This window comes from Protopterus annectens, chromosome 4.part0 (assembly GCF_019279795.1).
Source record: "Protopterus annectens isolate FY-2018-M chromosome 4.part0, PAN1.0, whole genome shotgun sequence".
Classification (NCBI taxonomy): domain Eukaryota; kingdom Metazoa; phylum Chordata; order Ceratodontiformes; family Protopteridae; genus Protopterus; species Protopterus annectens.
In genome coordinates this window covers 538,560,695-538,587,836 of record NC_056733.1, presented here as the reverse complement: position 1 = coordinate 538,587,836, position 27,142 = coordinate 538,560,695, and the positions used below count along the sequence as shown (strand labels likewise).

The 27,142-nt window shown below is 42.0% G+C and overlaps 1 protein-coding gene across 2 annotated transcripts in view; it reads right to left on the bottom strand.

Moving 5' to 3' along the window:
- THOC5 (THO complex 5) overlaps nucleotides 1-27,142 on the bottom strand; it is a 1,209,707-nt gene that overhangs the window by 1,032,719 nt on the left and 149,846 nt on the right. For both annotated transcript variants that reach the window (XM_044068466.1, XM_044068467.1), the window contains 2 exons: nucleotides 2,487-2,584; nucleotides 1,394-1,540 (listed from right to left, as the gene is read on the bottom strand). In XM_044068466.1, coding sequence (XP_043924401.1) covers nucleotides 1,394-1,540; nucleotides 2,487-2,584 — 245 coding nt within the window. The remainder of the gene's footprint in view (nucleotides 1-1,393; nucleotides 1,541-2,486; nucleotides 2,585-27,142) is intronic.

Below are 27,142 nucleotides of genomic sequence, written 5' to 3'. Positions count from 1 at the left end.
TCAGGGTTTCAAACCATCTCCTACCCAACACCAGGGCCCCACCTATTTGCAAACATTTCCTTCTCCATTTTTACCACTAGCAGTCCATCTCAATGTATGTGCTAGTTGCTTCTCTCTCACTCTGCTCAACATGATCCAATCCAGTTTCAGTATCTCCTGTACTCTTGCTAAAAGCCTTATCTATTGTTCTGTCCCTTTCACCTTCTGATGCTCTCATATGGCTTAGTGCCTCTCCTCGATCACTTCTCTCTTCACCTTTGTGGTTTTGGACTCCTGCATGGCAATGTCTGGTTCTTGCCTCCACTTCATCACTTGTCACTGCTGTTTGTACCTACCATTCTACCCTGACTTTTTCCTCTAAAAACTTTTGTTTATGGCTTCATCTCTCACACATCCTTCTATCTCACTTATATGCATGCCTCCGATGATCTCAACCTCCATCTTCCTGTTCATTGAGTCCTCTAACTTTCTTCACCCTACCTTGTCCCACCCCATTCTGATGTCCTCCTGCTCTCTCCTATTCTCCATTATTACTTAATCCTTTCTCACCTGACTAGCCAATCCACTACTACCTCTAAATTCAAATCACTGATAAGAACACCAGTGTCCTGTAAATCCCTCAACCTCTGCTTTTCCAATGTTCTTGCAGTCAAACAACCACACACAGAGTACTCATAAATCTCACCTCCACTCCATCCAGCCTGTGCAGCTCTAAAGTTGCTCCATTCTTGATCACCTTCCTTTTTTTAAGTTTCATTTTTTTTCTTTAGAGGAGTCGTTTTCTGCACCTAATTAAGCTTTTCTACCTTGTGTCTGATCTGAGACTTGCTTAGCAAAGGACAGACAAGCCCAAATTAAGGGGTGATGGCACTTTTCACTTTGTACGCTGTGTGTATATGTGTGTACTCAGTCATGTACGCTGGCTTCAAAGCAGTGTTATCATCTGCATGTTGTGTAACACCTGTAATACTCAGGGAAGTGCTCTCTCTCTCTGGACTTGCACTGAAAATGGCCTTTGGCCTTGCCCAGGTGAACAATCTATTTACCAAAACAAAATAAATAATGAATCCTAATACAACAAATATTACGTAAACAATGTAGGTTACATCTACAAATGGTGTACAACACACAGGAAAAGAGAAAAAAGGGCACGTGTCACACTAGTTCCCTACAAATATGTACTTCTGCAATTTTTTTAAACAAATCTTTAAAACTGCTTAATGAAAAATTACAATGTACAGAACATGAAATATTATAGCACTGAATACTTAAATTACTCTATAAAATCCACGTAGTCACATGTTTTGATCAAATCCCTCAAGTTAAACACATTTAACAGAAAATGGAGCAGGACAACATGAATATTAAATTAAAGCCAGTATGTTATTTTTACCTTTTCCTCTGTTCCAGCTCCCAGTCAAGACGGGCTAGTGTCTGCTGATGGGAATCAATTTTGGTAGTATTTGGTTTAGAAATTGTTGTAGGGGCTTCCCGATAAAACTCGTCTACACTCACCAAGTCAATTTCCTCATGTTTTGACCTGTTAAAGTGAAAGCAAACTAGGAATAATATTCTCCAAAATGCAGAGAAAGACAACACAAATGCAACAATAAAGGTATATAGGAGTTAACACCCAGTAGGAAGTGCAAGGACAAGGATAACTAATATGCTCTTTGTTAAGGAAGATTAATTAGAAAAGATTTGCATTTTTCAGGACTATCACAAATATAGAACAAATGAAAGAAGCGTCTCTCACAACACTGAAGAGTAAGGAGTTAACAGTAACACCCACCGTGCAGGGCCACCATGGATAATAAACAAGTGAACAATTTCTTACACAACTACCTCCATATTAGGGATATTTTAGGAATGCAGAAAACCACTCCCTTTGGCAGAGTTAAGTAGGCTACAGCAAGAAGAGAACTGCCTTCTGTGGGAGGGTTATGCATGACTACAGCAGGAAAAGGGTTTTACACATATTAAGGCTATCCCAAGTGTAATAATGTAAAGAGAACCAAGCACTATAGTGGGAATATTCTCAGGATGCAGCAATAAGGGATCCCCCTTCCCCAGAGCAAAAATGTGTTGAGGATACGGCACTGAGGCAAGTACTATGCAATGGAGCTGTACCAGAGATGCAAGCAGTAACCTCTCAACCTACTGCAGCGCCACTGTGCTAGAGATGCAGCAATATGGTTCTAAGCCCTGCAGACAGAAAACAATCTGCCCAGCAAAGCAATAAGATAAACCCCAAGCAGCACAGCTGTGTTGGGTATGTAGAAGCAATCCCCCACCTCATGTAGCAGAGCAATAAACTGAGAAACTTGCCAGCAACCATGACAATGCTGTGAATCCTAAAATAAGAAAATACTGCAGCATACTAACCACTATAAACCACAAGCCCTGTAACAAACCATACGAGACAGAAAAAAACATGGCTTGCCACAACAATCACATGTACGTCAAATGCTCCACTCCATACTCACTTGAACTCTAAGCACTTTGTTATCTCTTTCTGTAGATGCATCACCTCATACAACAGGTTTTGTAGTTGGAGGTGGAGGGCATCAACCTTCTGTTTAGCCTGCAGAGAAAGAGAAAGCAGATATTTCAGACAAAGCAATATTGTGTTAGGCTGGAAGAAATGAGAAAGATTATGAAGGAACTTTTACACACAATCTCTAACACTTTACAGAATGGACATATACCAACAATACATAAGATGTGTGTGTGTGTGTGTGGGGGGGGGGTGTTATGTCATAATGGCTACAATAAAAACACTCTTAACTTGGTTATTCTCCTAGGTGTGTGCCCTCATAGGAACATGCCTAAGACACCACTGGCTGCAAAAGGAACACCTATACTTGGGGATCATATCCAGATTTCAGTGTCTTGTGAAAGTATGCAGTGAAACCCATGTAGCTGCTGCAGAAATATCACCCAAGGATAATTTTTTTGAAGATTACATGATAAGTAGCTACTGCCCTGGCTGACTGAGCAAATAAGGAAAAAGACTTACCATTTTTCTTGTATCAAATTTTAAAGCAATCAGTAAGCAATCCAGACTTGAAAAGAATATGAACAATTTTAAATCTTTCCTTAAAGACTCTGTTCTGTCCACTTAACATCTTAACTGTCTGTAGAAATTCACACAATACAAAGTACAGCTGTGTAAATAAACTTAGCATAAGACTAGATATTCTAACAACAAAGGTTTTAATTTGAAAGACAGTCCTGAGATCAGGATGTTTAGGGTTTTGCCACAAGTGGGAAAATGAATCAAAGGTAATCCAGGAAAACAATATAAAGGATTAGTCCAAATAATAACACTTTACCCAGCACTTCTAGGAGACTCTCTTTCTCTCTGATGTCCTTCCCTGTGTGAAGAATAAAGCCTCCTTGTTGTCATTCCATGGAGTTTATTCAGTTAAGGGGGTACACGGACAATTAGAACAAGAACACTCATCCATGTACCTGCTTAACTGAATAAACTACTTGAAACTTCAACAGGGTTTCTTTATTTCTCCCACAGGGGAGAGCATCAGACAGAGTGTCATAGATCTGCTAGCTAAAGTGATTTTATCCAGACTAATCCTTTATACTCTCTTTCTCATTAGTGTTGTCACCCTCTGGGTCACAGCTGGAATAACAGACCCAACTCAAAACTTTCTGGATTACCTTTGTTTTCAAATATAAACACATTATGACACGGTTATTCTACTGTGTACTAGTTCCACTTCAGCTGTATTTTTTCTTTTAATCAAACAATGTATTTAATACAACTTTAGACAATAAGAATATCTACTGTTGCACTATTTACTCATTTTATTGTGGAGGTTTTCTCCCCAGAGTGCCAATAAAAGGGACAGCTTGTCTACCCAGTCGGACCATACCAGTAAACAAAATGCAGTACATGAATAAATTTAAAAATAAAACATTTGTGGACTTTGGTAGGATGAGCAGGGCAAAGGCACCACTTCCCAGTCTTCTCACTCCTACTGGAAAAAATGTCTTGGTAAACCAGTGATGTCTGGCTTACAAAGTAATAACAGCAAGCCATTCTGAACAAAATAAATAGAGTGTGAATATCCAAAAAAAAAATTAAAAGCAGAAAGAAAAAAAAAGTAGAGAGTACACGCAGCATCTCACAAAAAGGGCCATCAGTGAGCATGTAGAAGGGGTCAAGGGAGAGACCACTGAGGGATATGTTCTGCAAATTAAACTAGAATATCAAAAAGGTACAAACAAAACAATTTTGAAAGTCACAGAAGTGGTGAATGAGCACTCAGACCTTTTGCAGAACTTACTACAGGAAAACTAAAGATTGTAGACTGGAGGCAACAGAAGCTAAAGTGGAACTGTGGGAAGATAATTTAGTAGTCTAAGAGGATAGGTCACATAGAAAAAATCTTCAGATTCGCTGGAATTACAGAGGGCAAGAAAGGCAGGGACTGTAAAGCTTTTATGCAGAAACGGTATAGACAAGTTGAAGAGATGCATATTGAGAAGGCACATCAGACATTCTGGAATCCATTGAGAGGGGTGGGGCAATTTAAAAGGCCAGTCTTAGTCTGCTTTGCAAAGTATGCTTTAACAAAAAAAAAAAGTCCCAATTATGCAAACATGGACATAAAATTATGTGCAGAGAGGCTAAAGTCTATGGAGACTTATGATTTTTTAACCTCAACATACTGCAGGAAGACAGCCTTTCTACTTGCACAGAAAACACGCAGGTTTACAATTTAAAATTATTTACCCAAAGTGTTTTTTTTTTTTTCTGGCAGGCCAAAACTCAAAGTATCAGATTTGGCCATGAAGGTAATGGAGTTATGGAGAAGCTGAGGTAAGAGAAGTGATCACAGAACACAGACAATTCAATGCCGAAAATATGTTTTCCTCTTTTTAAGTAATATGAGACAGAAGGTAGAGATTCTTCAAGTACTCCAAGCAGAAAGGGACAAAGAAATGAGAGGAGCTGAAAGCAGGAGAAGGGAAAAAATGCTGATCATTAGGTAAGAAACTGCCATCAAATGAAAGATGTTGACAACAGATATGTGGAACATTAAAACATTTACTAATGACAAGTGAAATGAAACTGACCAGATGAATTTAGACTAATAAAAATAAGTGACACTCATGGGAAAAACAGTGAAAATAGGACAAGGGAGGAAGGAGTTTCTTGTCTGAAGAATGATAGAGATGGACATTCATCCATCCACAACACCTTTTTACTCATTTTTGCATAGGAGGTCAGGGTGTCACTTTAACATTGACAATCTAGAAACAAGGTTCACACCACCACGTGTGTACCATAAACAGCCCTAACAGAATTGAGCAGGTACAACCATATTTTAACCACAACAAAACATTTATAGCCAATAGTTAGATTAAGATTCGTTTAATAACATGAAAAAATGAATGTAAAATTTTACTTTATTTTATTTTTGTTGACCAGCTCCCTTTTCTTTTCCTAGTTCTGCTGCCCAGTGCAGGGGTGTTGAGCCACATCATATAAGTTAGGACTATAAACCAAATGGGTTTTACAGTTATTGAAGGGAGGGAAGAGGAGGAGTGGTAACAAGACAAGGGATGGAAAAAGTTGGCAATATGGGTGTTAAAATATAAGGGATGTCCAGAGAGTAAAAATGCAAATACAAGAAAAAAGTGAGCATGGAGAATGTTGCAAAGAGAGTGGCAGTCACTGAAAAGTATAAACAGAGGAGCTAAGGAATGAAGTCTAAAAATGTGGATCAAGCTCATAAGCAGACTGGCAACATGTCTATCAAAACAGAGTTGGGGTGAAAATACATGCACGGCAAAAAAATAAAAAAATAAATAAATAATAAAAAAAAAACAGAAAAGGGTACACATTATGTTAGTTTGGAAAAAGAACAATTTACTTGTTATTGGGATCTCAAGGATAAGAATGGGATAAGGAGGAATGTCACAGTACGACAGGAGGTATATTGGTACATTGTGAAGAGGGCACAAAAAGTGTGTAAAGGGATGTAGCTCCAAGCAAAGTTAGTGTAAAGTAGAAATGAAGTGGGATACAGCAGTGAAAGGAGTGGCAAAATGGGGGATGGGAATACATAGGGTGTTAAAACTTTTTAAAAGAATATCAGGAAAGAAAAATTTCTCCAAGGAAAACACTAGGCAAACTCATTGCTGATTTGATACATCCAAAGGAGATCACAGCTGGGGAGATTAGGTACACAATAAAAATTGAAATAAGGAGAAGACCGCTAAAAACAGCAGTTAAACTGCTCCCACTCTTTTGAAGGGGGAATACGAGGTGTGCAAAATGAGGGTAACAGCTCATTCCTTGTAAGTATACAACATTGTTTATAGTTATGGAGAGCATGAGAAATTAGAGAAAAGATTAAATCTGCATATTATAGGTTCATAGGTTCATACTAGGCTATCTGCCCTAGGGCATTTATAAGCCTAGCCAGAGTGTGTTTGGCTTTCGCCACCCATTTTAAATTAATTTTGCTATGCCCTTTTTCGAGGTTAGTATACTGTGCCTCTGTCTAACAGTGACACAGAAGTGATACCCAGGGTAAACCTACGATCTCCCATCCACTCATCAAGATTCCTCTTGAAGAGAGTCAATGAGGGACTTTGCCTAACCTGGACTGGGATTTTATTCCAGAGTGAAGGGAGCCTCTGGGTTATGAATCTGTCCCTCCAGCATGTCCTATTTATTTCAGTGCTGAGGTTCAAGTCTCTTGAGCACGTAGCTCGATGGGATTTGGATTTTCTGAGGTGCAGCATGTCCATTAATTCCGGGTTGGACATGGCTTTATACATCAGACACAGATCGCCTCTGAGCAGGCGGTATGCCACTGAGTAAAGCTGGAGTTTCTTTAAACGGGCAGCATATGGCATCTGTCTGAGCCCTTTGATCCTCTTGGTGAGGTACTTTTGAGGTCTTTCCAGTTGCTGCAGGTGTCTGGTAAGGTACATCCCAAAAGGGGCATTATACTCAATAATGGGCCTGATGAGGGATGAGCAAAGAGGCACGATGACCTCCCCTGATCTAGATGTGAATCCCTTCATGATTAGGTGGGCTATATAAAATGTTTTTCTAACCACTTCGGCCACGTGGTTGTCAAATGGGAGATTGCTATCAACTTGGGTCCCCAGGTCCCTAATTACTTCTTCCGTACTTAATGGATTACCACCTATGTGGTAATTTGTGGGCACTTTGTTTTGCCAAAGGGATGACTATACACTTTTTGACGTTTAGCTTGAGGCCATGGCTCTGGCACCAGTTGTCTGTTTCTATGAGGCCCTTTTGGAGGATGCTTGTGTCGGCCGGAGAGTCGATTATGGCACCCAGTTTGCAGTCATCTGTGAACTTGGTCAGCCACAGTCCTTCCGTGTTGGCCTGTACCTCCGAGAAATATATACCGAACAAGAGAGGTCCCAGGACTGAGCCTTGTGGGACACCACTTGTAACTGGTTTGGAGTCTGACATGGCTCCAGCAATTCTAACCATGTGGGTTCTGTCCTTGAGCCAGTTTGCAACCCATCTAGTGACATAGGGGTTTATATTTAAGCTGGTGAGCTTATCTATAATGCCAGAGTGGGATATTGTATCGAAGGCTTTTGCGAGGTCCAGGTAGGCTGTGTGGACCACCTTCCCCTCGTCAATGGCCTTGGTGACTGTTTCAAAGAAATCAACCAGGCTTAAGAGGCAGGATCTGCCCTTAAAGCCGAACTGGGTAAGATCCAGTGTCTGTAGGTCCCCAATATCTTTATTTATGAGGTCCATGATGATCGTTTCCATAGCTTTGCAGACCAAGCTAGTCAGGCTTATGGGGCGATAATTTCACAAAACCTTTCACTAAAAATTTTGTATTCTTGGTGAGTCAGTGAAGAAAGATAAGGAGGGCAGAATAAAGCAATAAGATCGGGCGGGTACAATAAAAATAAATAGTGCAGAAAAAGAAAGAAATAATGAGAAAATGAGTATCTGAAAGAGGTTGTAGAGAAACCAGAGCAATGAACAACAGAAAGAAAAGGAAACGGTGAAAGAGGCTATAGCGGAATTTTCTAAAACACACTGGGAATGATAAATATAGCCACATGGAATGTAAAGGGGTAGACAAATCTGGTGAAAATGGATAGGATATATAATCTATTAAGAAAGGAAGATGTTTATGAGCGTCTCTCTTGCAACACTGCTAAGTAGGGAATAGTGCATAAAATTACCGTTGTTGTCTACTTGTTATTACCCTCATTTTGCACACCTCGTATCCCCCGAGTGGGAGCAGTTTCTGGCACAAGTATCCTACCAAAAGGGAAGACAAAGAGGAGTAATAATTTTAGCATAGAAAAGAATGCGACTAAGGAAAGATGCCATTCTCGACAGGAAGGATGGGTGCCTGGCAGCTTGGAAGGAAACCTACATAGTGAAAAGATTTATACTGGACTCCATCAAGCTGCCCCTTAATGCAAAACTGCGGGCAAATAGGTCATTATTAATCAGGATTATGCATTTTCAAGAGGGAGTACTCACAGAAGGTGGAGACTGGAAACATGACATTGCAAGAAAGAGAAGATGCTGGGAAAAGGAGTGTAATAAGGATCATAAAGAGAGAAAAAAAAGGTTTCTAATGATTATAAAATTACTTGGGTTTAGTAGACAGCTGAATACTGAACGTGGGGAATGAAGACCAGAGATACACATATAACAGTCCCATACAGTAGTACTGGTCAGGAACACACAAAACTATTACTTTAAAAGAACAAAAATAAACAAATAAATAGATAAAGAGTAAATGGTCCAAGAACAGCAACTACATGGAGTTTTCCATCCGATATACTGGCTCTGATGCAAACGTGATGAAAGTGAAATGACTGGGGAACTTCAAAGGAAAACAGAAAGAGAAGTAGTTCAGGAATGTGATAGTTCAAAAAGGAAGTAATCTGTTGGGAGCAGACAAAAAAGAATAGGGTTGTAGGAGACAGGGAAGAACTGACGCAAAAATTAAGAAAATACAAATGTAAAGAAGAAACTTGAGCGAGGAGGAGAAAACACAACTAAGAAAAATAAAAGGAAAACTCAAAAGGATTGTGATGCCTGTGCAGTGGCCCAGCAATCAAGGAGCCTCGATCCTCACCACTAACCAGTGAGCGGCATCCATATAGGGAAAGGATAATAAATATACACACAGTAGAATACAATTTCCCTTAAGAGCACACAGAGATCACAGTCAGTCTTGGGGCTGGTTTCTCCCTTTCTCTTCAGGTCCCCAATAAGATTCCCCACTGGCACAGCTACAGGGTCCACATCTCAGCCTAGTGGGCAATCTAAAAAGTACAGTTTTGTACCTACCATAAATGTAGATGTTCGAGTGCTAATACAGCTGCAGTCATAACAGATGGGTGTTTTCCTCCAAATTCCAAAGTCTAGGTCGACAGGGGTATAAAAGAACCAGCCGATGCCATTTACTTCAGTTTTTCTTGCCCCAGATGTCAGGTGCCCCCAGAAGGAAGGAAATACATACATTTATGTAATAATGCAGTGCAATATAATCAAAATACAGTAGTTGCAAGCAAATACACCATAAAAGAATACCCCAATCAGATTGTTTGAGGAGGTGTTAGCCAATAGGCCTGTCCCAAGAGGGGAAGGAGGGAGACTGCGAACATCTACATTTATGGTAGGTACAAAACTGTACTATGTTCATCGTGCATACAGCTGCAGTCATAACAGATGGGTAGAATCCCAAAGCTAAGAAAGGGGTGGTAGGCACTAGGTGGAAACAGGAGGAGCCAAAATGCCCTGCAAGACTGCAGTGGCAAAGCCTGCTCTAGATTTGGAGTATAATGGTAGGTTGTAGTGCTTGGAGAAGGTATGCACAGAACTCCAAGTGGCTGCTTCCAAAATATCCTTGGTAGGAACTCCTCTGAGGAAGGCTGCAGAGGTGGCTGTGGCCCTGGTGGAATGAGTTCTAATGCCTGTAGGTACAGTTTTGCCATGAAAGGAATAGCGCAGTGGGCTATCCATTTTGAGATTGTCTGTTTGGAAATTGGCTTTCCTTGAGCTCCTACAGGCCACAAAGAGCTGTTCTGATTTTCTGAAAGGCTTTGTTCTGTCCAAATAATAGCGCAGTTGTCTGTGGATGTCCAAGGAATGTAGTAATATCTCCCCTTTGTTTTGAGGATTAGGATAAAAAGTAGGTAAATGTATGGCCTGGTTTAGAGCTACCCTGGATACCACTTTAGGCATAAAAAACTCTGTCCTGATGGAAGATGATAAAAGGCTGGACAGCCATGAGAGCCTGTAGTTCTGAAACTCTACGAGCTGAGGTGATAGCCAGAAGGAAAGCTGTTTTCCAGGAAGAATATTGCAAATCTGATGAAAGGAGGCAAGGTCAGTTTTTCCAGAATGAAATTAAGATCCCAAGCAGGTATTGGTTGTTTGCAGAAATGGCTGAGGCATGGATTTTGATGGAGGAGAAAGAAAGTCCACTGCTTAGCAGTTCAGCCAAGTATTGTAGTATTTGAGGTAAATTCAGTTTTCCATGGTCCTGGCCCTTTTTCTCATTCCAGACACAAAATTTCTAGATGATGGCCTTCTGGCCTCCAAAATGACATGCTGCACCTCCTTGGAGAGTAGGGCCTGCTGTGATGCTAAGGAATCTTCCATGCGGCTAGATTGAGTGTTTTTAGCTGACTGTGAAGAGTTTTGAAGCTGTGCTGAGTCAGAAGAAGAGGCATTAGAGGCAGGGTCCATGGTGGGGAATGCGTCAGGCTCCTCAGGAGTGGGTACCAGTGTTGCCTTGGCCAGTCCGGAGCAATGAGGATCATCTTTGGTCTGTCTGCTCTGGTCTTCAATAGAACTTTGAGCAGCAGAGGAAGAAGTGGGAAGGCATAAACTGTCATTGATGTCCAACTGAAAGAGAGAGCGTCCACTCTCCAGGCCTTTGGATGGAAGTTCCTTGAGCAGAATTTTGTCAATTGGTGATTTTTGTGGGAGGCAAAGAGATCTATGTCTGGCCTTCCCCATTCTTGGATTATTTCTGTAAAAACGTTTGGATACAACTTCCATTTGTGTGGGTCTGTCATATTCCTGCTTAGGTTGTCTGCCAGCGTGTTTTCCTTGCCTGGCAAGTACTGTGCTTGTAGTTCCATTTGTAAGTCTATGGCCATGTTCCAAAGTGACATGGCCAGTCTGCATAGGGGGTAAGAATGTGTTCCTCCCTGCTTGTTTATGTACCACATAACTGTGGTGTTGTCCGTTCTTATCAATAGTTGACCTGGTTGTAGAAGGTCCTTGAAAGCTATAATAGCATTTATTACTGCTAGCATTTCTTTTTGATTGATGTGAAGGTGCTTTTCTTTTGGGACCACTTGCCCTGAATGCACCGATCTGTCATGTCGCCCCAAGTAGTCACAGTCTCTGTGATGACTTGATTTGCTTGAGGCTTGCTGAATGGAAGACCTGTGTTTGTTGACATGCTTGAGCCCACCGCAGAAATTCCTTTTGCAGACATGGGATTAGTGGTATTATTGTTTCCAAACTGTGGCTGTGTTGAGACCATATGTTTTTCAGGTACCATTGTAGTTTCCTCATATGCAGCTTTGCACATGGGATTAGTAAGATGCAAGATGCCATGTATCCCAGAGCCTGCAGGATTTTCCTTGCAGTCAGCCTGGTGCAATTTGCTAGTGTTATGAAGTATTGAATTAGTTGCCCCTGCTTCTCTGGCGTGAGGTAGGCCATCTGGGTGTTTGTGTCCAAATTGGCACCCAGGAAAATTACCTTCCGAGATGGTATTAGCCTTGATTTCTTTTTGTTGACTGTGTATCCCAGAGAATTCAATAACATTATTACATAAGCCAGATGTTTCAGAAGAGTGTGCTTGCTGTCCGCTTGGATCAGGCAGTCGTCCAAATAGGGATATATTTGTATCCCTTGAAGTCTGCAACTGATGCCAGGCATTTCGTGAATACGTAGATAAGCCAAAGGGCAATGCAGAGAATTGATAATGGGTTGAACCTGCAAGAAATCTGAGGTACCTTCTGCAATTTTGTCTGATTGGGACATGCAGGTATGCCTCCTTGAGGTCCAATGTTACCAGCCAAGACTCCTTGCCCAGCATGGGAAGAAGTTGCTGTAGAGTGAGCATCTTGAATTTTGTAGAAATGTGTTTAGGATGGCTAGATCCAAAATAGGTCTCCAATCTTTTCCCTTCCTTGGCACCAGAAATAGCCTGGAATAAAAACCTTGACCTTGTTCGTAGGTACCTCTTGAATAGCTTTCATGTTTATGAGATCTGTAATTTGCCTTTGTGCCTCTGCCCTTTGATTGTGTGGCAGGTTTGGCATACCTCTCATTTTTGGAAGGGTGTGAAAATGGAATTTGTAGCCTCTGTTTATAATGTCCAGGATCCATTTGTCCTTTGTGACAATATGCCAATTTTGAAAATAATGCCAGCTTTCCTCCTAAGGGGCTGCCATTTGTGACCTGGTTGGCATGCAAAGGGGAAAGTCATTGGGTTTGCTTTCTGAAAGATTGCGAGTTGTCTTCACCACCTCTTTGTGTAGGAGCTTGCCATTGTCTGCCTCTATACGGTCCTTGGGATTGTCCTCTGCCCTCGGGCCTGTATCTGCCTCTTTGGGGTCTGTCTGTGGCAGGAAAGGACCAGTTTTGGAAGGCCAATTTCTACTAAAACGTGGGGTTGAACCTGTAGAAATTCTTTCACAGTTTGCATTGATTTAGCCTTTTCCTCCATTTTCCTTAATACTCAGCATTTGCACCAAATAGTACATCCTTTTGAAGAGGGGTCTAGTAATTTAGTTTTGACATGATCAGGCAAGGCTTGTTCCTTGAGCCAGGCATGCCATGACTGATCCTGTAACAGCAGCTCTACATGAGGCCTCTAGAGCATCAAAACCACATTGTAAGGTATGCTTACCCACTTGTTCTGCACTATGCATCAAATCCTGCAACTCCTTCAAGTCTGGTTGTTCAGGTTGTGACATTTTACTTTTCAATTGTGATAACAAAAACTGTTGGTATTTTAGCATATGAAACTGACAGTTTAAGGCCCTCATGGATAAGGTAGCCGAGGTATATACCTTTTTTCCCCACCTTTCTAAGGATCTGGAATCTCTCTCGGAAGGCAATGGATTTTTAGCAATGGAGGCCTTAACTCCCTTGGGGCCCTGTGAGATGGTTTCTGGGTCAGCAGCATGGCTTTTGTATAGAAATTGGTGTGAATCAGGGACCCTGTAGTACCTGTCAGGCTTAACTGGAGCTGGAGGTAGAGAGTCCGGGATAAGACAGGCCTCAGAGTAAACATCATCTAGGATGTCCAAGACAGGAGGTATAGCCAGAGGCCTGTGCTGAGGAAGCAATAGAAATTCCCTGAGCCTTTTCTTGGAATCTGAATAATCCTGGCCTTCCCAGTGGAAGTGTTCCCTTAAGGTATGCAAAGTTTCCCCAAATGAGTAATCCTCAGGGGGGGATACAGAAGGAATGGACTCCTCCGCATCAGAGTCTTCAAAAGGGGAGTAAGAATGTTCCTGATCATCAGAGTACTCTGAAATAATGGAGCCCTGATCAGAGGAGGGGGAATCTTCCTCCACTCTGGGCCTTTTGTCCAGAGGGGGCTGAGAACCTCTGATAAGAGTAATTACATCCTCAGCCATTTTAAGCATCTGTTTCTTAGGCATGGGGCCTGGAGATGGACCCTGTGTAGCTGGTCTCTTAGAGTGCATGGTTGCTTTGGACTTTGTGAAAGCCTTGATGGAGAAAGAAGAGGAAGGTCTGAAGACACCTTGAGTGGAGGTGGACCTGTCCACATTCTGAGTTTCAACGCCAAGAGTGGCGTATCTGTAGTCGGGGTGTGGGCCGAGGGCGACCCCTCTGGGGCACACCGACACCACAGGTGACACGTCGGTAGTCACGCTGAGAACCGGACCATGTGTAATCTGCTTTGGCGTGGTGTCGGTCCTTGTCTTTGCGTTTTTTAGACAAAACCGGAGTCTGAGTATCCGACGACATAGTATAGTTAAATGCTTTCCCAAAATAATGCTGGGCGAAACTCGCCCGGCGGCTTATAGCGCGCTTGTTGAATGTAGCACCGAGACGTCGTGGTCTGGGCCTAAACAAGGTATACAGAGGGAATGAAAATCCTTATGCGGTATTTGCTTCCCACAAGAAATACAATTATTAACTTTGTCTGACATCGGTCTGAGGCAAGAAAAGTTCCCCCCTATGCGGTACTTAGCTTTTAAGACTACTGGTTTCCAAATTTTCTGCTTCTGCTTCAGGCACCGCACGGCAAGAAAGACTGAAGAAAATGGCGTTGGCTGGTTCTTTCATACCCCTGTCGCACTGACATCAGGGAAGAAGCGACGACAACCGACGCCGGACCTAGACTTTGGAATTTGGCCGACCGAGGACCCGCCTGACGGCAGGAGAACACCCATCTGTTATGACTGCAGCTGTATGCACGATGAACATCCTCCAGCACCCTCTCTGTCCAACCAGTGTTTTGTGTCCCTGCTCAAGTAGCTGATACACACACACACACACACACACACACACACACACACACACACACACACACACACAATTTGCGATGAGTTGTACACAACTGCACAGATGCTCCTGGGGAAGGCTGGCACAGGTTCTCCAGCTGTGTCCTTTTTGCGACGAGTTGTATACAACTGCACAGACGCTTCTGGGGAAGGCTGGCACAGGTTCTCCAGCTGTGCCCTTTTTACCCAGACTATATGGTAGTACCACACTTGCCACCACTCACTAATATTTATCAGCTACTAAAAAGGCCCATAACAAAGGGTGTCCAATTATTACTGTGCAATATTATTATCAAAATGGTAAGTGCAACTGAACAGTCAAGGCTTATTGGAGTGGCTTGGCCAGTATCACTAAATACATGCAGTGTACTCTTAGAGCTTAAATTATCACTACACAAAACAGCCAAAGTTGAAAGGTTTAAAAATATTTAATAATAATAAATAATAAAAACACAAGACAATACTTCTTACTGCACAGTGCTAGTCAAGAGTTCAGAGATCACAGAGAAATACTTAAAATAATACAGCAGAAATGTTCTGACATCAATACAGATCAATTTTCCTAGTTCCTAGCTATATCTAAGAGAAAACACAGTTCTAAAATAAACTTACATATAGAATACAGGCAGAGTGCTGAGTTGGATGCTCTCAAGCCAAATGCTAAATGCCCTCATTCTTTCTGTCCTTAAATGGATAACACAGTACCACTGATTCATTTCAGATTACATCATTTCTTTTTTGGTTACCAGGCTAACGGAAAGAAACTCAGAAGTTAATAGCCCTTTTGATCTTGCAGCTGGTCAGGAAGCCAATACATGTAAACTCTAGCCATTAACTCTGGTCTCAAAACAATAAGCAGAATGCCTCCCTCTAGACGTATCGGCTCCAAGTTTTAGGTCAAAGAATTTCACAATGCCCGACTTATCAGCTTTCTTGCAGCAGAGTGCACTGTTACATTTTTTTCAGTTCAACATCCAATAAAGTCTTTTCACATTTAAGAGAACAAGCCTGTGGCTTACATTAATATTTACAAATGACAGAATTATCTACAAAATTCTACCTAGCCAGGCTGGAAACCTTCACCTATCTTCGCAAGGATGGAGGATGAAAGACGTCTAGCATAAGTAAGTTATATGATGTATGAGCTTTGGTAGCTTAGCAAAGGATACAGAAGGTGAAATGAGTGGTACTTGAATTAAGGAAGAAGAAGAAAGGTCAGATAATGGACAACCCTAGAGACATCAGGAACAAACTCAAAATGTTTTGTCCAAGTTTATATACTGGGGTGGCAGAAACCATACTACAAAAAAATCCTTATAAACCAGTACTTAAGAGAATGAAATATGAAAAAAATACAGGAGATGGGGAAAGTACAGTTTTGTACCTACCATAAATGTAGATGTTCGAGTGTATTCACTGTTGCAGTCATTACACTTGGGGTTATTCCTGCTGGCAGGCTACCCACAGTCAGCCTGAATTCCAAAGTCTTGGTCCGGCGTCGGTTGCTGTCGCCTCTTCCCTGACGTCAGTGCGCCAGGGGTATAAAAGATGCAGCAAACGCCATTTTCTTCAGTTTTTCTTGCCCCAGATGTCAGGTGCCACCCGAAGGGTAGGCTAAGAAATTATGCTAATAAAAGAGCATGCACTAAAATAAAACAATCTTCATCTACAAGCAAATACATCACATAGGTTGTAGAGAATAGAGAAGTACAGATAAGTCCCAGCAAAGAAAGAGGGATGGTGGGAGGGTAACCTTGACTGCAACAGTGAATACACTCTATCATCTACATTTGTGGTAGGTACACAACTGTACTATGTTCATAGTGTTTCACTGTTGCAATCATTACACTTAGGTTGAATCCCAAAGCGGAGGTTGGGTGGCTGGGCCTAAACAGAATTAGGAGAGGCTATGAGGCCCTGCAGGACTGCAGTGGCGAAGCCTGCTCTGGATTTAGAGTAAAGAGGTAAGTGGTAGTGCTTTGTAAAAAAGTGTGCACTGAAGTCCAAGTTGCAGCCTCCAAAATGTCCTTGGTTGGTACTCCTCTGAGGAAGGCTGCTGCTCTGGTTGAATGTGGCCTGATGCCCTTAGGCACTGATTTGCCATGTTGAGAATAGCAGAAATGAATGCAGTTGGCTGTCCATCTGGAAATGGTCTGCTTTGAGATAGCTTTTCCTTGAGATCCTGCAGCATATGCCACTAGGAGTTGCTCAGACTTTCTGAAAGCTTTAGTTTTGTCCAAGTAGAAGCGTAGCTGTCTGTGTATGTCCAAAGAATGTAGAAGTCTCTCCCCTTTATTCTGTGGGTTTGGATAAAAGGTAGGCAAGTGAATTGTTTGATTAAGAGCCACACTGGACACTACCTTAGGAATAAATGTTGGGTTTGTTCTCAGAGAAACCCTGTCCGGATGGAAAATTATGAAAGGTTCAACCGCCGTTAGTGCCTGTAACTTGAGACTCTTCTTGCTGAAGTTATTGCTAAGAGCAGAGCTGTTTTCCATGATAAAAATTTTATTTCAGCTGTATTGGCTGGCTCAAAAGGAGGCAGCGTGAGTTTTTCCAAGACAAAGTTGAGGTCCCATGCAGGTATTGGTGCTCTTCTTGGGGGTCTTATGTTTTTGGCCCCTCTGAGGTACTGCCTTAGTAGTGGATGTCAAAGAATAGGTGGGTCCATATTGTAATGAGCTGAAATGGCAGAGTCATGGATCTTAATAGATGAAAAGGATAGGCCTTTGTCCAGCATCTCAGGTAGGTATTGTAAAATCTGAGGGATATTTGGTACAAGCATGTCAATTCCTTGTGCTTGGTTCCAAGCACAGAATCTCTTCCACTTTTCTGCATATGATTTTCTAGTGCTGGGCCTCCTACCCTCCAGAATAACATCCATAACTGCTTTGGAGAGAGGTGTGTTCTGAATGGTTACATTATCCGCCATGCAGCCAGATTTAGGGTTCTGAGTTGGCTGTGCAGTATCTGATTGTTTTGTTGGGTCAGTAAATGAGGAATTTGAGGTAATGTCCACGCTGGGCCTTGAGACAAGCTCTTTAGGATTGGGTACCAGTACTGGCGTGGCCAGTCTGGGGCAATCGGGATCATTCTTAGCTTCTCTTGTCTGACCTTTAGGAGTACCTTGGAGAGGAGAGGTAGTGGAGGAAAGGCATATACTGTAAGTTTTTTCCAGCTGTATGATAGAGCATCCACTTTCCATGCTAGCTTGTGGTAAGTCCTTGTACAAAATCTCTGTAATTGGCAGTTGTGAGGGGAGGCAAGTAGATCTATGTCTGGGCATCCCCATTTCCTTGTTACTATGCTGAAGATTTGTGGATCTAGTTTCCACTCGTGAGGATCCATGAGGTTTCTGCTTAGTTCGTCTGCCAGAGTATTTGTCTTTCCTGGCAGGAATTGCGCTTGCAGGTGCACTTGATAAGTCAATGCTGTGTTCCACAAAATCATGGTTTGTCTGCAGAGGGGGTAGGAATGCGTGTCTCCCTGCTTGTTTATGTACCACATGACTGTAGTATTGTCCGTCTTTATCAGCAGTTGTCCTGGATGAAGCAGATCCTTGAAAGCTGACAGGGCATTCTGGACAGCCAGCATTTGTTTTAGATTGATATGAAGATGCATTTGGCTTGTGGGCCATGTGCCCTGAATACATTTTCCTGCCATGTGGGCCCCCCAAGCATAATCTGATGCATCTGTTGCTATTGTCTGCCTGGCAGTGGGTAGAGTGAAAGACTGTCTGTTGTTGTGGTGACAGGCCTGTGCCCACCATCGAAACTCCTGTTGCAGGCAGGGAATAAGAGTAATTAGTTTTTCCAGGCTGTGGCAATGTTGAATCCAAACACTTTTTAGATACCATTGTAGTTTCCTCATATGCAGTCTTGCATATGGAATTAACAGAATGCAGGATGCCATGAAGCCCAAAGCCTGCAGAATTTTTCTTGCAGATAACCGGGTTTTTGTTGCCAACATTTCGAAGTAAGAAGTCAGTTGCCTTTGTTTGTCTGGTGTGAGATAAGCCATCTGGGCAGTTGTATTTAAGCTTGCACCCAGGAATATTATCTCTTGAGAGGGTACTAGTTTTGATTTATTTTCGTTTACTGTTTACCCTAGGCAAATTAACAATCTTTTTACAAACGCCAGATGCTTTAGTAGACTGTCCTTGTTCTTTGCTTGAATAAGGCAGTCGTCCAAGTAGGGATATATTTGAATTCCTCTTTGTCTGCAAAAAGCAATTACTGGTGCGAGGCATTTTGTGAAGACCCTGGGTGCAGTAGATAAGCCAAAGGGCAGTGCAGAGAATTGGTAGTGCATTGAGCCAGCTATGAATCTGAGGTATCTTCTGCAAGATTGTCTGATTGGGACATGCAGGTATGCCTCTTTTAGGTCCAGGGTTACAAGCCAAGCCTTTTTGCCCAGCATGGGCAGAAGGTGCTGCAGAGTCAACATTTTGAATTTTGGAACGTGCAGAAAAGTGTTTAGAATAGACAGGTCCAGTATTGGTCTCCAGGCTTTGTCCTTTCTGGGTACCAAGAAAAGTCGTGAGTAAAATCCTTGTCCCTGCTCCTGTAGTGGTACTCGCTGAATGGCCCTCATGTCCATGAGGGATGAAACTTGCTTTTGTGCCTCTACCCATTGATTGTGTGGCAGGTCTGGCATGCCTTTTGCCTTTGGCAGGGTGTGAAAGTGGAACCTGTAACCCTGAGACACTATATTCAAGACCCATTTGTCCTGGGTGATCATGTGCCAGTTTTGTGAAAAAAGTGCTAGTTTTCCCCCTAAGGGGGTCTCCAAAAGACAAGTGCTTGGTACTGGTAGAGGAAAGTCATTGGGACTGTTTCCTATAAGATTGAGATTTGTCTTCTCCGCTTTTGGAGGTAGAAGTACCCCATTGTTTAGGCCTGTATGAGCCTTGGGGCTGGATCTGCCTCTAGGACGTCTGTAACTGCCTCTTTGCGGCCTGACACTGGAAAGGACCAATTTTTTGGAGGCCAGTTCCTGCTAAATCTGGGTGGCTGTACCTGTAAGAAATCCTTAACTGTCTGCATAGATTTCGCTTTATCCTCCATTTTCTTCAACACCTCTTCTGCCTTAACACCAAACAAAGTATCATGCTGTAATGGAGCATCTAATAATTTTGCTTTAACATGATCAGGCAGATTCTGTTCCTTTAACCAAGCATGCCTCCTAATCACAGAACCCGTTACAGCGACCCTACAAGAGGCCTCCAAAGAATCAAAACCACATTGCAAAGTATGTTTTCCCACTTGTTCAGCTGCATGCAATAAATCCTGCATTTCCTTGTTTTCTGGACATTCAGAGTTAGTCAACATTTTCTGTCTTAACAGTGACATTAAGTATTGCTGATACTTATGCATATGAAATTGACAATTTAAAGCCCTTACAGCCAAAGTAGCAGAAGTGTAAACTTTCTTCCCCCATCTATCCAGTGCCCTTGAATCTCTATCAGAGGGAACAGGGTTTTTAGCAGTGGAAGCCTTGACTCCCTTAGGACCCTGAGATATGGTTTCTGGGTCAGCAGCAGGGTTTTTGTAAAGAAATTTATGGGAATCTGAAACCCTGTAGTACCTGTCTGGCTTAACAGGTGTAGGGGGTATAGAGTCTGGAGACAGGCCGGACTCTGAAAAAACATCATCTAGAATGTCCAGAACAGGGGGAATAGCAAGGGGCCTGTGCTGATGAAGTAAAAGAAAATCTCTAAGCCTTTTCTTAGATTCTGAATAATCCTGGCTCTCCCAATGAAAGTGCTCCCTCATAGTATGCAGGGTTTCCCCAAAGGAGTAATCTTCAGGAGGAGAAGCTGAAGGAATAGATTCTTCAACATCAGAATCCTCATAGGGAGGAAGGGAGTATTCCTGATCAGAGGAGGAATCAGAGGAAATGGAAACCAGATCTGAAGATTCATATTCTGTCTCTTGCCTAGGCCTCTTATCAGGAGGGGGATGGGAACCCCTGATCAAAGTAATAAGGTCTTCGGCCATTTTGAGCATCTGTTTTTTAGGCATGGAAGTCTGTCCTGGAGAATGCTGTACTTGTTTCTTCGTCTTTAGAGCCGCTTTTTCTTTGGATTTGAAGCTGAAGATGGCTTTACATATAACTGTGTAGGTCTGAAAACACCCTCAGAAGCCGATGCCTGCACAGCGGCTCCAGACCCATCTAAGGGAATAGTTTCCGAGGATCCAATACCTTGAGTTTCCAGAGGCCCAGTCGGCTCCACGAGGGAGTCGGAAGCGGCCTGTGGCTGAGGTAGCGGGTGTCAGGGGCTGTGAAAGCACCTCACTGGGAACCGACGAACCGACGACTAGCTTAGTGGAAGCCTCATAGTCGTTTTGGACCTCTGATGCCGGTCCTTCTCTTTATCCTTGCGTTTTTTTATAAACTCCGGTCGTCAGCTGTTCCGCCGGCATTGTATAATTGAATCTTCGGCCGAAGTAATGAAAGGCAAAATCATACCAACGCTTAATAGTGTGTTGGTTAAATCTAGCACAAAACCAACAACAAGCAACGCCGTGGTCAGGGCCTAGGCAAGGAATATAGTAAGAGTGAAAATCCTTATGAGGTATTTGCTTCCCACAAGAAATACAATTGTTAACTTTTTCTGACATCGGTCTGGAGCAAAAAAAAAGTTTCCCCAACGGGGTGCTTAGCTTTAATGAAGACTTTGGATCTGAAATTCGAATTAGAAAATCTCAGGAGTCGGCCGACTGGCACTTGCGAACTGCTTTTGCTTCGGGCACCATGCAGCAAGAAAGACTGAAGAAAACGGCATCGGCTGCATCTTTTATACCCCTGGCGCACTGACGTCAGGGAAGAGGCGACAGCAACTGACGCCGGACCAAGACTTTGGAATTCAGGCCGACTGCGGGTATCCTGCCAGCAGAATAACCCTAATTGTAATGACTGTAACAGTGAAACACGATGAACATCAGGCTTGCTGGTCAATTTTACAAAGATGGAAGAAGTGGCAGAAACAATCCAAAGGCAAAAGAAAAATAAATCACCAGGTCCAGACTGAATATCAACTGAAGTGTGACTGCTGAGTGGAAAGATGTTAAACCATGGCTTAAGTTAATATGGTGAAACAGATGCTAAAAGTGCCACAGTCATGGAGGAACAGGTATGACAGCAATGCTGCAGAAAGAGAATGATTTAAAATTTGCCAGCTCATATAGACATATTTTAAAACAGGATTATAAAAACCTTTATGAATATAAAGGCTATGAATATAAAGGCAAAAAGGTTGACAGGAATACTATCACAGTTGGTACAGCTAGATCACTGTGGGTTTATAGAGGGGGTAGGGATTCAATTTTGGACAGTGATGTAAATGACAAGGAAAGTTATAACTAAAAAAATGGAAAAGTGACAAAGATTAAGCAAAAAAAGTAAAGAAACTAGTCAAAAGTCTAAGAAAGGGAGTAGTTATCTGCAAGACATTATTTAAACAGAAGCAATTTAACAGTCATTGACAGAAATAACAAAAGGGAAAAGGAGTTAGAGAGAAGAAACCATGAATAATAATAATACGCAATAGGAAGTGATAAAAATAAACAAACTCACCGGTGCACAAAAATGTAAATAATATATATAGTTCTTTAACAGAAATGTTGCAGGTTTTTGAAGATGTTGCTATAATGAGGGAAGTCAAGTGCATCCAAAAATGATAATGACCAAGACATTTTGAGTTGAGGAGTTAAAACAAATGTAAATGAAAAGTTGGGCTTCTTATATACAGAACAGTTGGCAAACTTAACCATAACAATCGAAATGTCTGAATGAACAGTGCTGCCAAAGATACAATATCCGGCCAGCTTCCAAAGCTTCGGGGCACCTTTTATCGACCCAACTGTCAGTCAGCTTGAGTTGAGCCGACTAAAATGACAGGTTTAGGCACCAAGCCCTATAGAGCTTGCATACCAAAGAGTGAAGACAGAGTCAAAAAAAGATAATGCTAGGAACAAAAAAAAAAAACCTAAGAATTTAGACCCTGGCATAAACATCACACCAAAAAACACAGGGCATGGAAGGAGGGAATTTCTACTGCACCAGTGATCATTTCAGCATCTACTGTTATGGCAAGTTTACCTATACAACTGTACTAGGTTCATCATACTGATCTCTATTGCAGTAACGTTAGCTATATCAGAAGATTACCCTAGCTTACTACATTTGGGAGATGGAAGGAGAAGAACCCCGAAGAATGGTCCTAGCAACGCCTGATCTAAACCTAGAGAGGGAATCAAGCTTACAGTGCTTTGTAAAAGTATGTACAGAGGCAATATTGCTGCTTGTAGAATACCTCTAGAATGCAACCCTTTCCAAAATGACACAGATGAAGGCAAGGCCCTGGTACAGTAGGCCTTTACCCTGCATTGAACAGATATGTTGTGGTGAGCATAACAAAAGGTCAAAGTCTTAGGTAACCATATAGAAATAGTCTGCTTTGACAGGTTGTCCCTTCTTACCTGCACAAGAAATTAACTGATCCAAAGATCTGAAAGATTTAGTTCTGTCAAGATAGTGTCTGAATTATCTGTGGACATCCAAGGTATGGAACATTCTTTCTCCCTCATTTTAGGTTCAGGAAAGAAAATGGGGAGGAAGATGTTTTGGCTTAAACCTAGATATCACTTTAGGCATAAAAGAAGGATCAATTCTCAAAAAAAAAACCCATGGCCCTCTAGAAAATAAAGGTAGGGTTGTCTAATAGCTAGCAAGTCATATTACTCTGATGTCTGCAAGAAGGTTATCAGTAAAACTATTTCCATATTAAGAACCTCAGGTTAGCTGGTTCAAATGGAACAAGTATTAGCTTTTCAAACAGAAAATTAAGATCCCAAGGAGGGCCCACCAATTTTCTTGCAGGCCACTTATGTAAAACTGCTTTAAAAACATTTTGACACCAGACTGCACTGAAAGAGGAAGATCGATGGGCAGAGGAGTTGAAATGGCCAATAAATGAACCAAAGTAAAAAAGGCCACGGTATAGTAACTCACACAAATATTGTTAAAACCAGAGAACAACAAACCCTGAACGGGTGCTGGTTATGTTGCTGCCACCAAGTAGAAAATTGTTTTCCATTTACTAACATATTATTTCCTAGTGGAAAGCTTTCCTGCCTCCATTAGTACTTGCTGCACATCCTCGGTAAATAGGCACCTAAAGTCAATTAAGACCCTGTCATACAGGCAGTCATCTGAAGATGACTGAGGCTGGGACGAACCAAACACCAATGATCGTGTGCGAGTAGATCCATTCTATGAGGAAAGTTGTGGTAGTTGTTCATGGCCATTTCCAAAAGAAAGGAGGCCCATTTTTGCCTGGGTCAGAAGCGATTCATCACAATGACCTTGGGGGATTCCTTCTAAATCTTCAGATGTACCCTGGACATCAGTACAGTGAGTGAAAAAGCATAAAGGAGCATTCCTGTCCAAGAAAAACAAAAGGCAGCTGCCTTCCAAGCCTTCTTGCATGAAGTCCTGAAGCAGAATCTTGCAAGCTAATTCTTCAAGAGAAAGCAAATAGGTCTAGTTGAGAACTTCCCACAGATGGGTCAAATCTTGGAGCACCCACTGTTCTAGTTTCCATTAGTGAGGATTTGCTCTGGTCTTGCTCAGCTTATCTGCCACACAGCTTTGATCTGACAGAATGCAACTGCCTGTACAGTGAAACTGTGCTGTGAAGCTATATCCCAAGTTAACATGGCTATCCTGCAAACTGGGTACAACCTGGTTGATGAACAATGACTGACATTTTCGGTAACAACCTGAAGAGGTCCTGGGATCAAGGATAATTCAGAGAGTTGATTGCTTTAAATATAAACTAGATGCTTGTTCTGATTATGTGCTTGCATACGTCCTTGGGGTCCCAAACATCTTGCAAGTTTATCCCCCCTGAAACTGCTCCACAAGCAAAGTCCATGGTATTTGTGATGAATGACTGCTTTGGAACAGGGAATGAGAAGTAGAGACCTTGATTTAAGGATATTTGCTATCTTCAAGTGATTTCCCTTCTGACACACCTCAGCATTGGGATTTGAAAGGACAAAGGATATTGGTGCTAGACCCAGAGAGACTTCAGATACCATTATAACTTTCTAATGTGAAGTCTTGCCAGGAGTATCATAAGTCTCATATATGCCATGAGACCCACAATCTTGAGGTATTTCCTCACACTGACCAAAGTCTGAGTGGAAACCCTCAGAAAAAGAATTAGATATAGATCTATTTTTCCTGTGAAAGAAAAGCTCTTTGAACTGAGGAGTCTAGCTGATACCTCAAGAACACAACACCCTGTGAATGAATCAAAAAAGATTTCTGAGTCTTCTCTTGGAATCCCAGTTTGTGTACGAGATTTCACCAAAGTGTGAGATTCCTGACACTGAAAAAAGACTCTACAAAGTTAAGCAAGTTGTCTAAATATGGAAAATGTGGATACCTTGTAGCCTGTAATAAGCTATAACTGGAGCTAGACACGTTGGGAACACTCTTGGTGCAGTGGCTAGACCAAAGGGCAAGGCAGAGAATTGATAAGATTGCGTGCGTCTGGATCACATTACGAAAAGTCTAAAGTCTGGATGAATACAGATGTGATGAGCATCTTTTAAACTTAGTGTTAGCAGGTAACTTGAATGAGGAAGAAGAGGTAACAGGTTGTGAAGTGAAAGCATGCTATCACAAACACATTTAGTAAGGAAAGATCCAGAACTCATCTCGAAGCATTTTCTTTATTCAAGGACATTTTCAATGCTACAGAAATACCTTTTCCCACCTGGGAAAGAGGAACTGTTTATACCACTCCTTGGGACAGCACGTGACAGACAGAGTGGTCTGGTGGATGAGATATTACCGTTTTGAAAGGAAGAATTTCCTCCCACTGCCATCTGTAACCCCAATGAATGACCTTCAGAACCCTTTTGTCTGAAACTGTTGCCAAAGAGAAAAGTGGGCAATCAGACTTTCTGGAAAGGGAAAAGGGGCTGCTGGGGGGGGGGGGGGGCAAAGTCCCTTAAATAGTTTTTCTCACTTGCTGGTGTACCCTTTTTGAAACATCCTCGACATTTCTTCTTAAAAACATACATTTACCTATATTTTGATGAAATTACTTATTTTGTTTTTTGCCAAAATTGGATGAAGGTTTACAGAATTGCTTAGACATTCTAGGCTGAAAATTCTTAGAACTTGCCTGTATCAACTTACCCCTTTCATCACACTTTCTGATCACATCTGCAGCAGAGGGGCCAAAATCTGAATCTCTTATAAAGAATTTTTCCTCAAAGTGCATACTTTTACATTTAGTCAGAACTAACTTTAATACATGAGCCTGACAATTCAAAATTCTGAAAAGCAAAAATTGCAGAAGCATAGACTTTCTGACAAGGGTGGGAAGATTGTTAAGGGGGAAAAAAAGGTTAGGACTGAATTTACTACATGTTTAGTGGCAGTAGGACTGACTAAAGCTATAGCTGCTGGGTCACGGTTTGGGAAGACTGTCTATAAATTTAAAAGACTGAGGAAATATTTACTTCCTATCTGCATTTTTAGGGGCAGCCAACTGACTAAATCAGGAAAATTACAGGTAGTAATACACAAACATCCTCCTAAGCTGACAGAACTGGAGGAATAGGTGAATGTTCTGAAAGTTCCTTTTGTAACAGCTCATAATATTTTCTGAGGGACTGAAAACCCTCAGTGTTCTCCCATTGAAAACAATGGCATATTCTGGAAATAATCTCAGAGACTCAGAATACCTCACAGGGGGAATCAGAAAAGTACAGTTTTGTACCTACCATAAATGTAGATGTTCGAGTGCTAATACAGCTGCAGTAATCACAGATGAGTGTTGAGCCTCCTAATGTGGACAGGTCCACTTCTAGTAGATGGCCTTCTGGCCTTCAAAATGACATCCTGCATCTCTTTGGGGAGTAGGGTCTGTTGTGGTGTTAAGGAATTTTCCATGCAGCGAGATTGAGTGTTTTCATCTGACTGTGAAGAGTTTTGTAGCTGTGCTGAGTCAGCAGAAGGGGCATTAGAGGTAGGGACCAGGGAGGAGTATGTGTTAGGCTCCTCAGGAGTGAGTACCAGTGTTGCCTTGGCCAATCTGGAGCAATCAGTATCATCTTCGGTCTGTCTGCTCTTGCTTTCAAGAGCACCTTGAGCAGAAGAGGCAGAGGTGGGAAAGCGTAAACTGTCCATGCTGTCCAACTGAATGAAAGGGCGTCCACTCTCCAGGCCTTTGGATGAAAGGTCCTTGAACAAAACTTTTCCAATTGATGATTCCTGTGGGAGGCAAAAAGATCTATGTCTGGCCTCCCCCACGCTTGGATTATCTCTGTAAACACCTGAGGATGCAACTTCCATTCGTGTGGATCTGTCATATTTCTGCTTAGATAAGACACAGCCGAAGCCATGTTCTTCAGTCTTTCTTGCCCCAGATGTCAGGTGCCCCCAGAAGGAAGGCAATACATAAATTATATATATATATATATATATATATATATATATATATATACACATGCAATATAATCCAAAATCAGTAGTTGCAAGCAAATAAACCATA